This window comes from Cavia porcellus, unplaced genomic scaffold (assembly GCF_034190915.1).
Source record: "Cavia porcellus strain 051 isolate PalLab524CR breed Dunkin Hartley unplaced genomic scaffold, mCavPor4.1 scaffold_28, whole genome shotgun sequence".
Taxonomy (NCBI): Eukaryota; Metazoa; Chordata; class Mammalia; order Rodentia; family Caviidae; genus Cavia; species Cavia porcellus.
The window spans coordinates 5,813,608-5,827,756 of record NW_026947511.1 but is presented as its reverse complement, the minus strand read 5'-3'; the positions used below and the strand labels follow the sequence as shown (position 1 = coordinate 5,827,756).

At 34.5% G+C, this 14,149-nt stretch overlaps 1 protein-coding gene across 2 annotated transcripts in view; it reads right to left on the bottom strand.

Annotated features, from left to right (window-relative positions):
* Positions 1–14,149, bottom strand: part of Hells (helicase, lymphoid specific) — a 41,135-nt gene that overhangs the window by 25,518 nt on the left and 1,468 nt on the right. Inside the window, exons 3-7 of one of the 2 annotated variants that reach the window (XM_003462397.5) lie at positions 11,162–11,284; positions 6,373–6,429; positions 3,683–3,719; positions 3,420–3,484; positions 139–180 (exon numbers count right to left, since the gene is read on the bottom strand). In XM_003462397.5, the coding sequence (XP_003462445.1) occupies positions 139–180; positions 3,420–3,484; positions 3,683–3,719; positions 6,373–6,429; positions 11,162–11,284 (324 nt within the window). Of the gene's footprint in view, positions 1–138; positions 181–3,419; positions 3,485–3,682; positions 3,720–6,372; positions 6,430–11,161; positions 11,285–14,149 lie in introns of those variants that run through there. The other variant, XM_063239395.1, reaches the window with a different exon arrangement.

Sequence of the window (14,149 nt, the reverse complement as noted above, 5' to 3'; positions counted from 1 at the left end):
CAACTTGGGAATCAATGGTGGATTTTACTGATCAGATGTCTAACTCCAGTTTAAGAATGAAAACTGGGATTAATTCAAAGGGAAAATTAAAAATGTGCAAATGTAACACTTGAATTTAATTTCTATTACAGATCTTACCTCATTCTCCTTTTTGTTTTTTTTAGCCACAGATAAAATTTCCTACAAGATTGAAAAAGCCAAAACTTAATAATTTATGAGGAACATTTATTTATTGAACAAACATTTATTTTGTGCTAACTTTACAACAACAAATAAGGATAAAGCAACCAAGGTAGTCAAAAGAGAATCTCAAACTGATACTCCACAGGCCCAATCAATTCTTATGGTCATTTTGGGCTCCTGGCCCAAATGAACTGTCAATATTTTTTAAATCTGAGTTTTTCTATTTTTTTTTTTTTTTTTTTTTTTTTGTGAATAGACTAAATGCTAATTCACACATGGCAACAATCCTCTACTCAACAAACAACAATGTGCAAACCACTCCAACTGGCAGTCTGTAGTTTCAAATGAAACAAAGCCAGGCTCTTTGTTTACAATCTGCTATAGCTGTTTTCAACTACAATAGTAGAGTTCAGGCTTGGGCAGTTACCTCAAAAACTGAAAATATTGTTTAGTTATACACAGAATAAGTTTGCTAAATCCTGCTCTAGCCCACTTGGGAATCTATGGAGAGACCTGTGAGTCTATAGAACTGGGGAAAAAGTAAAATCGAGCTGGAAATAAAATTAAGTGTCTTGATTTTGAATTACTTGATAAAGTAATACAAGAGCATCATCTGTTGACTTAACTAAGTATTAATATTATAAAAAATTACCTGAAAAATTTGTCACTAGGCTTAATCATTAAAGACAATGCAAATATCAAACAAAGAACAGGAGACCAGTATGTGCTGAAGATACAGAGAATGAAAATACTTTTAAGAAACTGATCAGGTATGAAATTTAAGATGCATGGCACCACTGACACATATATACACCTGAATGCATGTGAATCATGTACATGTAGTATGTGATCCATGTATAGCTAGATATTCCTATTCTAAGGCTGAAAGTAGATTATATAAGGAGCAAATAGTTGTCCTTTAAATAACCTGAACCTTTATGGAGAACAATTTGCAATGAGTCAATATGTTTAAGTGTCATGTATGAAGTAGTCATATCAAAAATTAAATACTAATCACCAACTTGAGCTCTGTCAATTTACAGGAAAAACAAAGGACAAAAATTATGGAGATGCAATAAGCAAAATTCAGAGTGTGGGAACTACACAAAATTACTGTTCTTCAACAAATAATTTACAAAAACAAAAACCCTCAAAATTTGAAAAAAACAAAATAAACAAACATAAAACAAGACCCAAGGGATTTATTAGTTAAATGCAATCTATGTGTGCCATTCAGACCCTGTTTGAACCAACAATTAAAAAAAAAGAAAAAAAAAAAAAAAGCCCTTCCTGGGGAACTGGTTGTAGTAGGCCATTTTTACCACTTTAAATAATATGATAACTACTGTGGCTGTGGTTTTAAAAATTAGTCCTGTGAGGCTGTTTTGTTTTGTTTTTTTAAAAAAAACTTTTGGAGACAGAATCTCACTATATAGTTCAGGCTAGCTTGGATTCACTATGTAGTTCAGGTTGGCCTTATAATCACAGGGATCCCAAATGCTAGGATTACAGATGTGTGCCACCATGTTCAACTTCAAAAAAAATTTATAGGAAGACATACTCCCACTAATCTGCCTCAAAACATTTATAGGGTGCCAGATAAAGTGAATAAGGTGGATAAGAACATGCCATGCTTTCACAAGCCTGTCTTTCTGTGGGATAGCACCTGGCAGATTATTTTGATCACACTGTTAAAAATACTCACGACAATGACTATAATTGTTATGTACTGCAAATATACAGTAATAAAGTCATGGAAAAGGACTTTCAGAACTGCTCCAAAAAAATGATAGAATGTATAACATCAAAACAAGTGGGGGACTACTTTGAGGGGGTGGGGTTTAATGATAATTACCTTATTATAATTTTATATGAACATATCCTATATGCTCTAATCAACATTTGCAGACACCACTTCCTAGATAAAAACTTCTATGAATCTTATGCTTAACAACTCATGTTGCTCTTCTCAACAGCATTGACTTTTCCAACTTCAGTGATTATTTCTTTGTTTCTCATTAGATGTAGGCTAAGATAAAAGGATTTACCTTTATCAGTGGATCTCACCTATATATGACATAGTTTGACTCAAAAGGAGAAGCTGCATGACTAGTTAAATCTCAATAAAGTATACTGTATTTTTTAAAACCATGGGCTGATTTTGGTGGTTCATGATTATTTTTAACTTAAAAAATGGTACCAGAATGCATCCTTAAAGCAAATTATTATGTCAAATATAATTTCCTAAGTTATTAAGATTTAAAGAGTTTGAATTTCAAGGAAAACAAAAATGCAGTATGAAAGAACAGGTATTTTAAAACTAACAATGAGACACATGAAAAACACACAGAAACAGTTTGTCAACTGAACACTCAGTTCATTTATACTTTATACAGTAACAAGTGACAATGGGGAAAACATTTTTAAAAAAGAAATATGATTTCAGTTTCAGATTAGTCTAAAACCTAATGAATTTTGACAGTTTCAGATTTTTATAGTTTTTAAATTTATGTTTCTATATTTTATTAGTGCATATTGATTACACAGGTTAATACGTTTCACTATGGTAGTTTTTTTTTTTTTGGTCTTTTTGAGACAGGGTTTCATTACGTAGTTCAGGCTGGCCTTAAGCTCACTTTGTAGCTTAGGCTGGTCTTGAATTCAATGATCCTTCTGCCTCAGCCGCCCAAGGGCTGAGATTACAGGAATGTGCCACCACAGCTGGCTTTGGCAGATTAGTACACACACAATGGTTTCAAATTTTTTGGCAGCTTCACCTACAAAACGTGGTGTTCAACAGAAAAACACAGTTAAGAATACAGAACTAAACAGATCACTTAATGATCCTTTAAAAATGAAACTGGTCTTTATTACTATTAGTTATAAACATATTTTTGTGCTGGGCGTGGTGGCTCACGCCTGTAATCCCAGCACTCGGGAGGCTGAGGCAGGAGGATCGCTGTGAGTTCGAGACCATCCTAGGCTACAAAGTGAGCTCAAGGCCAGCCTGAACTGCACAGCGAGACCTGGTCTCAAAAAGACAAAAATAAATAAATAAATAAAATAAAATAAAATAAAATAATTTAGGGTTGATTTAAGTATGCAAATATTAACCAAATGAAGCATTTAAAATATACTGAAAAGCCAAGCTATAGTAATTCTTACAGCATAAGGGTATTTAAAACTTGGAACAGGTTTTACTTGAACTGAGTATTAACTGCCCTCCCCATTTTTACCTCTTTTGACATGACCTCTGAAATATTATATGATTCATCTTCTCTTCCTCTTTTCTTTTTCATGACTATAAAAAAAATTTTATTTTTAATAACAATTAAAACAAGTATATACACATATTCTTCAAAACAAGAACAAACACATTGGGGCTGGGGATTTAGCTCAGCGGCATAAGCGCCTGCCTTGCAAGCAGGCAGTCGTGAGTTTGATCCCTGGTACCGATAAAAAAAAAAAAAAAAAAAAAAAAAAGAACAAACACATTTACCTGGATTCTCCTCACTTGCATCAACTGAATTTTTACCCTACAAAACAAGGATTAGTATTAATTTTACTCTGGATTTTTATAATATTAAATATTAAAAGACATAGACTATCCAGGCACGATGATGTAGGCCTGTAAGCCCAGCTAGTGAGGGAGACTGTAAGTCTGAGGCCAGCCTTAACAATATAGTGAGACCTTAACCTAAAATAAAAAATGTTAAGAGCTGTAGTTCAATGTGAAGACCTGGGTTTAAACCATAGTACTGCAAAATGAAGGCACTACTTGAGAGAAATATACTTTCCAGTTGAACTATATTCACAATTACTCAGCATTACATTTACCTATATATATATTTTCCTACCATAATTTGTTCATGCTCATAATTCCCTGCTTCTTCCCAAGGGTTCCACTTTCCTCATTTTTCTCCCTATTTAAATGGTATAATTCAAAATTAAAGATAGGTGTTTTTGTTTTGAAATTCCACATGCATCTGCTTTAATTGTACATTTATCCTGGAGCTATTCAGTGGATAGGAAGTATGGAAGGAATACAGTTTGAGTAAAAACTGAAGTTAAACACAACTGAAAGTATAAGTAGAGTAAAATGCTGACTAGAAAATGTAAGTGAAGGTAGCAACCAAAAGGAAACAGTCAAAAAAGTTTCAAAGTGGCAGGTAAAAAAGAACATCAAGAATAGATGTTGTTCGGGCTGGGGATTTAGCTCAGCGGCATAAGTGCCTGCCTTGCAAGCAGACAGTCGTGAGTTCGATCCCCAGCACTAAAAAAAAAAAAAAAAAAAAAAAAGAAGAATAGATGTTGTTGTGCATAGTGGTACACACCCACCATCCCAGCACTCTGGTAACCTGAAGCAACAGGACAGCTTCATAAGACCCTATCTTGAAATAAAAATAGTAAAAAGTGGTTTGGGGCTATAGCTCAGTGTAGAGCTTGGATTCAATTCTTACCACCACCAAAAAACAAACAAACAAACAAGCAAACAAAAAAAGCTAAAACTTACAAGTTTCAAGATTAAAATAGAATCCAAAAAAAGAATCATGGGAGAATAGATCTTAATGACTTTTATTTAAAATAAAAGGTGAAGTAGAGGAACAAAAAAATCCTGGATAGGTGGGTCAAAGTAAGAACTATATTGTAAGTGAACAGGTTAAAGAATTATGTTGTAAATGGTTAACCCAATAAATAATCTTATAAAGTTCTTCAGAAATCAAAAAGATTAACTCTGCAACTAGAAAATGAGTCAAATATCAGTTTTTAGTAACTTTTTTGCAAAATGACCTGCAAAATTCTTTATCAGATACTTTAAGTCTTACACTAAGATTCATACTAAATTTCAATTCAGTAATCCTCTACCTATTTTTCCCATTGGCAACTTGAGACTGCCTTTTACAAAGGCAGTTAGTATAGATTCTAATGTTATTATTTATCATTTTGTGTGGTTTTCAACAAGATGTAGTCAATTGTCATTATTTGCACTAGGTAGGCTCTATAACGTCTATAATCACTCCCTCTAAATAAAAAATATAAGCTTAGGTTCATGCAGTTGTAACAGGTGCCTGGTTACATTTTCATCAACCAACCAATACAGAACTGCTTAATTAGTTTCTGTTTAAAGATACCTGATGAATATATAGGGGGTTTAATACTGAACCTGGTCAACAGCACTATAATTCATGCCAGTAAAACTTATTTAATCTATTTTCTCCATAAGGTGCATCACAGTCATTCTCCACTTAGAAACACTGGTCAGTAGACCAGCACTTTTGTACATGGTTGGAGATCATTTTTGTATAGCAAAAATTATTGGTAAGAACGAATACAAATAGATCAGGTAAAAGACATGTTCACAGTATAAAAGCTGAAACAAGGCAGAGCCTGCTGTGTTTGACATCAGCTATCATGAATGTGTCAGGAGGCTAAAAGTTATGATGCTCTGCACATAAGCATGTCTGTGAATGACTCAGAAAGCACCAGTAATATTGACTGGTGTTACACTTCAGCAGGCAGACAAATTCTTAATTACAGAACCTGTGTATAACAGAGTAGTATTTTAAAAAATGAACATAATTGTCTCCTCCCATCAGCTTATTTACATGTGTAAATGCATATATAAAGTTGTTTTAAGAATTCAGAAGGTATACACAGAACATCTAATGTAAAGGAAGACCCTAACAAATGCACTCTTTCTTTTTTCATTAGCACAACTATGTATTATGGTCTCCAGAAGAGCTGGCTAATTACATCTTGAGATACAAAATTCATAGTTTCTTTCCAAGTCAATCAAATTTAATAGTCCACAAAATTAGAACATGGAGGAGTCAAACTTTGGCTTTCCTTACATTTTAATCGGTACTGGCGATTGAACTCACGACCACCTGCTTGCAAGGGAGGTGCTTACGCTGCTGAGCTAAATCCCCAGCCCTTCCTTACATTTCTTATAAATATTAAGAAACAAATTTTAAACATATCTATGGAGCTTGTAACAAAGGTATGCAAATGAAGTAAAAAATAGTTGATCAATCAAAAGAACACAATAGAATTTCTTCAATCATTAAGATAATGTAACATACATATGCAAGACCTGGAGGTATGGTTGAGTAGCAGAGCACATGTCTGCTATGCACAGGATTCAATGTCTAGCACTAAAATCATAGTAATTCTAGTTTGTGGTATTACCTTTGTAACTTTTAGAGATTCCTTTTTTCTCTCCAATCTCTCTTTCTTCTTCTGTTCCTGTAAGATAAACTGCTTCTTAGTATCTTAATGGGAAACATGACATATAAAACATGCCCCTCAACTCTCAAAAAACTATGTTCACAATGAAAAATACTTGGCTAAAAAAACTGGTGCCTCAAGTCTTCATGGATTAACTGGGAACAGAGATTTATCTTTCTATCATAAGCAGCATCCAGATAAAATACTTTTAAACAGTTTTCAAAAAGACAGTGAACATGATATAAGGGAAATAAGATCAGTTCTTCTAACCACCCGCTTACTACCTAAAGGGAAGAACAAGTAAAGCTGGGAGAATCCAAAAAGAAGCCAAATGTCTTTGCACTGAAGAAACAGAATTGAAACTGAAAGCTGCTAGTATTTCCTATGTCAGGGACCAAAGATGAAGCTGCACAAAAGAAAGCTACAGTCAGTCTCAAGACTTTAGGCTAGGTAGGGATAAGGCATTGAGTGTAAGGAGAGCAACTGCAGGAAAACAGCTAGATAGAAGTAGGTACAGTAGCAATCTGCTATGCTCCCAACAGATTAGGCAAAAGGAATACTTCATAGTCCTTCAGGGAAAGTAGAAAGTTCTAAGTATAAGGCATTAAGCAGAATATTCAGGAGAGATAAAGTTATTCCTATATGAAAAGCTGTTATAGATGTATCTTAAATTTTAAGACACAAAGAATACAACTCACTTTTTCGAAGATGTGATTAAAATATCTGATTTATAACTCATCAGGCACATGCTTGTTTTGGGTTTTATTTTACAACACAAACATTTTAAAAGGAGTTCCAAAAAAGGAAAAAGGGGATAAATGTGGCAAAATCTCAATTAATAACTGTTATTAGGTGATGAGGATATAGGGCTTTATTGTAGTCTTTCAATTTGCACAAGTCTTTAAATTTTCATACATTTTAGTGGTAAGAGAGTAACAAACACAATGATAAGTGCAATAGGAAGAACATAAGGAAAATGGGATCAACAGTAATTTCAAAGTCCCAGGACTCTAGGAAGCTAAGGCAAAAGAATCACAAGTTTGGCAAAGCCTGCAAAACTTGGCAAGACCCTGTCTCAAAATTTTAAAAAGGGCTAGCTAGGGATGCAGCTCAGTGTCAAGGTCTTGGGTTCAACCCTTGTGTGTGTGTGTGTGTGTGTGTGTGTGTGTGTGTGTGTGTGTGTAACACATAATAATAGGAATTAGTAATTTCATTTAAGGTTGGCAGAGCACTTCAGATCTCATTGAGATTAACTTTTTTTTTTTTTTGATACCGGGGACTGAACTTGCGACCTTGCGCTTGCTTGCCAGGCAGGTGCTTATACTGCTGAGCTAAATCCCCGGCCTTGAGATTAACATTTAAGGGATAGGGATTTAGCTCAGTGGCACAAGTGCCTACCTGGCAAGCACAAAGTCCTGGGTTTGATACCTAGCACCAAAAACAAAACAAAACAAAAAAAAAAAAAAAAAAAAAAAAAAGAAAGAAAGATAAAAGAGATCAGTAGTTAAGCCAAGGCATGTTTTACAATCATCTCGGGGTACGAAACAGCCAGGGAAAAAGCTGAAAGGCAAAAAAACACTGGGAAGTCTAAAACCTAATTGGGTTGTGCTAACAGTGAAATTGCTACGAATCTTAAAAGCATTTTAAGGACTTAGGCTTGTCAGAAATAATAAACAGAGGGTAGTGGATAACCTTACATTTCAAGAAAAATAATTACAGAGTGTGGTGGTGCACCTATGATCCCAGCACTCACTAGATAGAGGCAGGACAATCATGGGGAGTTGGAGGCCAGCCTGGGTTACACAGAGTTCAAGGCCAGCCTAAACTACCTAAGATGACCTTGTATCCAAAAAAAAAAAAAAATTACAGAAGGGCATTTTGGGGACACAACAGGGAATGAAGCCCAGGGCCTTATACATGGTAGGCAACTGCCTTACCACTGAACTTCACCCAGTTCTTGTAAATTTTAATTTGAAACAGTGTCTCCCTAAATTGCCCAGATTGACCTTGAATTTGTGTTCAAGCCTCAGCTTCCACAGTAGCTAGGATTATAGGAATGCAATGCCAAGCCCAGTTCAGAAAAAAATTCTTTATTCAATGAACATATCTTTCAAAAATGAAAGAAAGGGCCAGGGATTTATTTGGAGGCATAAATGCCTGCCTTGTAAGCACGAGGTTGTGAGTTCAATCCCTGGTACCCCAAAAAAAAAAAAAAAAAAAAAAAAAAAAGAGAGAGAAAATGAGTAATTTAAGATACATAAAAGTTAAATGAATGTCACCAATGGAAAATACAAATGAACGTGTAGTAACAGAAAACAGGTCAGTAGCTATTTGGGGCTGAAAGAGGTAAAAGCAGGCAGCAAGAAATCATTTAAAAATGTCCACTACAATTGTGGTAGCTTCTCAATTTCATCCATGTCAAAACATACAACTGTACACATAAGTATGTGTGGTTTAGTATATTCCAATTATATCTCAATACCATAAACAGAACTTAAAATGCTATTTTTATAGCTCAGCAGCAAAACAACTGCCTGGCAAGCCCAAAGTTGTGAGTTTGATCCTCAGTAACAAAAATAAATAAACAAATAAATTTTTAAAATGCCATTTTTACACGAGAGGCAATACAATGTTTATACATGGAAGTCTTATTTATTTCACTTATCAGAATGGTCTCAAGTTGTATCCATTTACCTATAAAAATTTCAATTATAGCTGAGTAATAATCCATTGTAAAAAAATACATCTTTCTTTTTATCCATTCCTCAGTTGAAAAGCATTTGGGATATTTCCAAGATTCAGCATTACAAAGTGTGCTACTATAAACACAGGTGCACATATATCCCTGTGGTATGATGTTTACTATTATTCTGGGAAAATACCCAGAAGGGAAATAGCTAGGTCAAATGGGATCTCTAATCATAGTTTTAAAAAGAAATCCATACACTGATTTCCAGTGGTTATACTAGTCTACATGCCCACCAACAGTGCACACGGGTTCCATTTTCTTTACAGCCACCTACCACTTGCTATTAGTTGAGTTCTTGATGACAGCCATTCTTTCTAGGGTGAGATGGAATCTCAGTGTAGTTTTAATTTGCATTTCTCAAATGACCAACGACTTTGAACATTTTTTTCATGTATTTGCTTGCCATTTGTATTTCTTTGTCTGAGAAGTATGTATTTATCTCATTTTTAGATTGGGTCTTTGAATTTTAATTCTTTATAAGTTCTTTGTCTGAGGGACAGTTGGCTAGATTTTCTCCCAATTTGTGAGTTTTCTTTTCCCACTGTTGGAGATTTCTTCTGACATGCAAAAACTTTTTATAATGAGATCCCAGTTGTTGATTTTGTGAAACACTTCCTGTGTAGTTTGGTTTTTGAGCACGAACTCTTTGCCTTACCCCTGGTGTCATCAAGATTTCTACCTACTTTGTCTTCCAGAAGATTTAATATTTATTTTAATACTTATGTATTTGAAAGAGTAAATGAGACCCAAAAAGTACAATAGATTTTGTGAAAGGGAATGAAACACACACACACACACACACACACACACACACACAGATAGCTATGATCGATTCTATTAGTTGATGGAAAGCTGTGATTGCTTATATTGTTTGATTGGTTTTGCCTGCCCGTATTTTATAATCTGAGCAACTACTTTGAAGATAAAAATATGCAATATAATGACTATTGTTAATTTCCTATCAGCTTGTTTTGAAAGCTTATCTAGTTTGGTTTCATCTCTTTAAAATGAAAGTAAAATGCTATTTTAAAAAATGAAATGTTCCTCAGGAATAAAGACTGATAAATGGGTAATGAGCAAATCTCAAAAATAATTTTAAAAGACACAAAAGGAATGCATACTTGTACAAATATTGAGGAAAAAAAGACTCAGTTTCTTCTATTCTCAATCAGTTCCTAAACTGTCCCTCTCGCCACTTTAGATTGCAAAATCACTAGCCTCTGAGTTGCTTAACTGAGCTCCTGATTACAATTGGGGTTCACACATCACTTCCCTTCATTGGGTTAACTTGCTAGATACAGCAGGTCACGACTCAAAAGAAATACTTTCCTTTTTATTGATTAGTTACAAAGGATACTGCTGAACACTCTCCAAGAAAGTCACTCTGCAGAACCCTCCAACTGTTCATTAACCAGAAACTCCAAAATCTGTTTTTTTCTGGGACTTTTAAATTAGGCTTCATTACATATTCATTCAATCAGTGATCAGTCTTATCTTCAGCACTTTTCCCCACACAGACCTTGTAAAACCACCTAGGAACTCCCAGCCACCATCTAACTCATTAGCACACAAGGAGAGGTACCGCTTTGGAGAATTCAAAGATTTTAGAAATTATATACCAGGAGCAGTGACAAGACCAAATACATATTTCATAATACCGCAATACCATGACTACTTATGTAAAACTCTAATAAGCAATACTGATCAAAAAGCAGATCAAATGATTCCTGATGTTCACTAATAGCACAAAAGAACTTTCTTTTTGGAATGGAAATGTACATTATTATCTTGATTACAGTGGTGGGTTTATACCAGTGATGCTAAACCTTTTAGGGTTAGTAACAGCCTGCTATAGCCCGGGTACATAGGTTCGCCAGTGAATATGTAGACCAAAGTATAAACTTGAAATCTACACTTTTTACTGTGTATAATTTATAACTCGATAAAAGTGTTTTTAAAACATTTTTAAGCTCCTAGCTATAATTAATTACATATACATACCTCTAACTGCTGCTGCTCCATTTTAGTCAATAAAAATTTGGAGTAGATATTGCTCTTTTCAAGCAAATGTTGAAGTCTTCGATACCGAATTTCTGTGGACTCTCTGTCCCAAGACAGGCGTGCCTAAACAAAGAGAAATTCCCCATAATTACTTGGGTAGACTGGGGTTGTTTCTGCATAAAGCTTAATAAAAATGGCTAAACAAACAAACACTCTTTGGGTTTAAAATACTTTCTAAAAAAATGAAAAAAGATTCTTACAAGATTAATTTACTAAAGAGAGTTTAGTGTTTAAAAAACAGAACAAAAAGAAGGAAATAGCTTGAAAGAGTAATAGAAGGCACAAAATAGAAAATATAAATTTTCTATTTTTAATGGAAAATTCTATGAAAATCATTACAGTAGGCTAAAGTAAGTCAAGTGAGAATTTAATTTATCTTTTAAAGCTATGGTATACGTAACTTACAATTTTCTCCTAAAGAAGGATGTGTCTATGTATGCATATAAATACTCTAATTTTAGACCAGGACAAAGATAGAGAAATCAATGACTTAATGATATGCAGAATTGAGAACTATAGGATTTTCCCTTTTAAATGTAAGTAAATGTAAACTCCTTAATACCTATCAAAAAACACATATATATACTCACCTAATCCACAAAGTCATAAATTCCTGAGTAGAGGAACACAGGAAGACTGATCTTTTACTACAGATGAAATGACAACAATAATCTGAAAATACTAAGTATTAAAAGACACACAAGCCATGCATGGTGGCAGATGCCTATAATTCCAGCTACTTTGAAGGCTAAGGCAGGGAGGACCACAAGCTTAAGCCCAGCTTGAACGATTTACTAAAATCTGTCTCATCAAAACAGGGCTTATATTTAATACTAAATTACATAGCAGACTCATATGCCCTCAAAACTTCACAAAGAATTATTAAAATCTGGAAAGTCAGATTTCAGGAAAGAGACATCTGTACTGTCTAAAGGATACATATGTGAGGCAAAAATTTACCAATTATGGTATAAATTCCTACATTAATAAAGCCTCTATAACTGAACTAAAAATCCTAATATAGAATTAAAGAGATCTTTACAGACGCAGTGATACATATTTCTCATTTTACATAGTCTAGAGAATCTTTTTGTTAACGTTAAGGTTATTCAGCTGCTCTGTGACAGATTCCTACTATCTCACTTTTCAACTAAACCAAGTCACTGACTTTTCAACCCAAAGAATGAAAAGGCAAGAAACAAAGTGAATCCCTTAAATGAATCCCTAATGGTCCCTTCTTGTAATTGATGGTTTCAAATTAGAGGAATCTTAGGGCATTTGCCTAGCATGTGCCAGGCCAAGCTGTACCCCTAGGAGAAGGAATGGATGATGGGAAGAAAGGAATTTATTTCTAAATTCTAAATAATGTCCCTCCTCCACTTTGTAAACTATACATTGGGTGGTTTTTGCTAATTTCACTTGTGAAGTCTAAGATATTACTCTTACAGACTTAAGTTTTCCTAAATGTTGCTCTAATTTTCTTTTTCTTTTTTTTTTTTTTTTGTCTTTTTCATTTTTATCGGTACCGGGGATTGAACTCACGACCGCCTGCTTGCAAGGCAGGTGCTTATGCCGCTGAGCTAAATCCCCAGCCCTGCTCTAATTTTCTTTCAATGTAATTTCTATTACAAAACCAATGACAACTGTTAAATACCTAAGGAAGTAACATATGCTCACTACAGAAAAGTTAAATGTCAAAAAATAAATTAGTCATCAGGTGTGGTGGCATGTGCTTACAATCCCAGCACTCTAGAAGACTAAGGCAAGAGGATCATAAGTTCAAGACCACCAGCCTGGGCAATTAAGCAAATCAGGTACTGTCAAAACTAAGAGTTGGGGGTGGGGGTGGAGATTTAGCTCAGCGGCATTAAGCACCTGCCTTGCAAGCAGGGAGTCGTGAGTTCGATCTCCGGCACTGATAAAAAGGAAAAAGCCAAAAAAAACCCCCCAAAACTAAGAGTTGAGGAATGAAATCCTTACTATATTTGGGATTTAATTTAGATACAGTCATAAGTACTTTAAATCCTGTTCAAGATAAATTACCATTTATGTTAAAAGCAATTAAAGCTTTAAGATACCATTATGGAATAATATATAATCAAGCTATACCAATGGTTAGTCTTAAAATCCAATGTGCATTATTTCAAGACTTTCCTAGCATCATGATCATAACCATCATTATTGTGTCACTGGGGATTGAAGGTAGGGCCTGCCTCCTGACCTAGCTATAGTCCTAGTTCCTTTTTATTTTAAGACAAGATCTTACTAAGCAGCTACAATGCCTAGACTGGGCTCGAATTGCCATCCTACTGTAACAGCCTCTCAAGATGTTGGGATTATATATGCATGTAACATTTCTCTCTGATTCAGCAGTTTACAATAGCAAATGGTAACTCTACCTGTGAAAAAAGCAGTGACTTAAACAGGTGTTAGTGGTTAAAATTCACCAGTATGCCAAAAGAACACTGAGGGCTGCAATCTCCACTGTCTATCCCAATATGTTTTAACACCAGTTCCAGTTGTTTTGAAGTTATATTTTAGTTCATACACAAACTGTACTGCATGAATCACTTTTTACCTTTCCAGGAAACCTGATCAACTTTAACCTTCCTCCTCCCCACATCAAACCTCACAAAGGCTGCTTTTAAAAGGAAATGCAGGTCAAAAGTCATACAAAATAACTGAATCACAAAGTCATTCTCCAGGCTTTCCACAAAAGTTAAAGGCTTTTCATCAAGGAATTGAAGGAAGCTACTATAAGGTATCTGTGAAAGTTATTGTAAGAATTTTCTAGTCATCTAGGCAGTAACTTTTTATATGACTCAAGTGCAAAACTCATCAAATCTCTCAATATCTACATATAAAAAGACCACCTCTGAAGCTCATTTTATTATGGACATTGGCCCCAGGACCTGTATTTTACAAGTT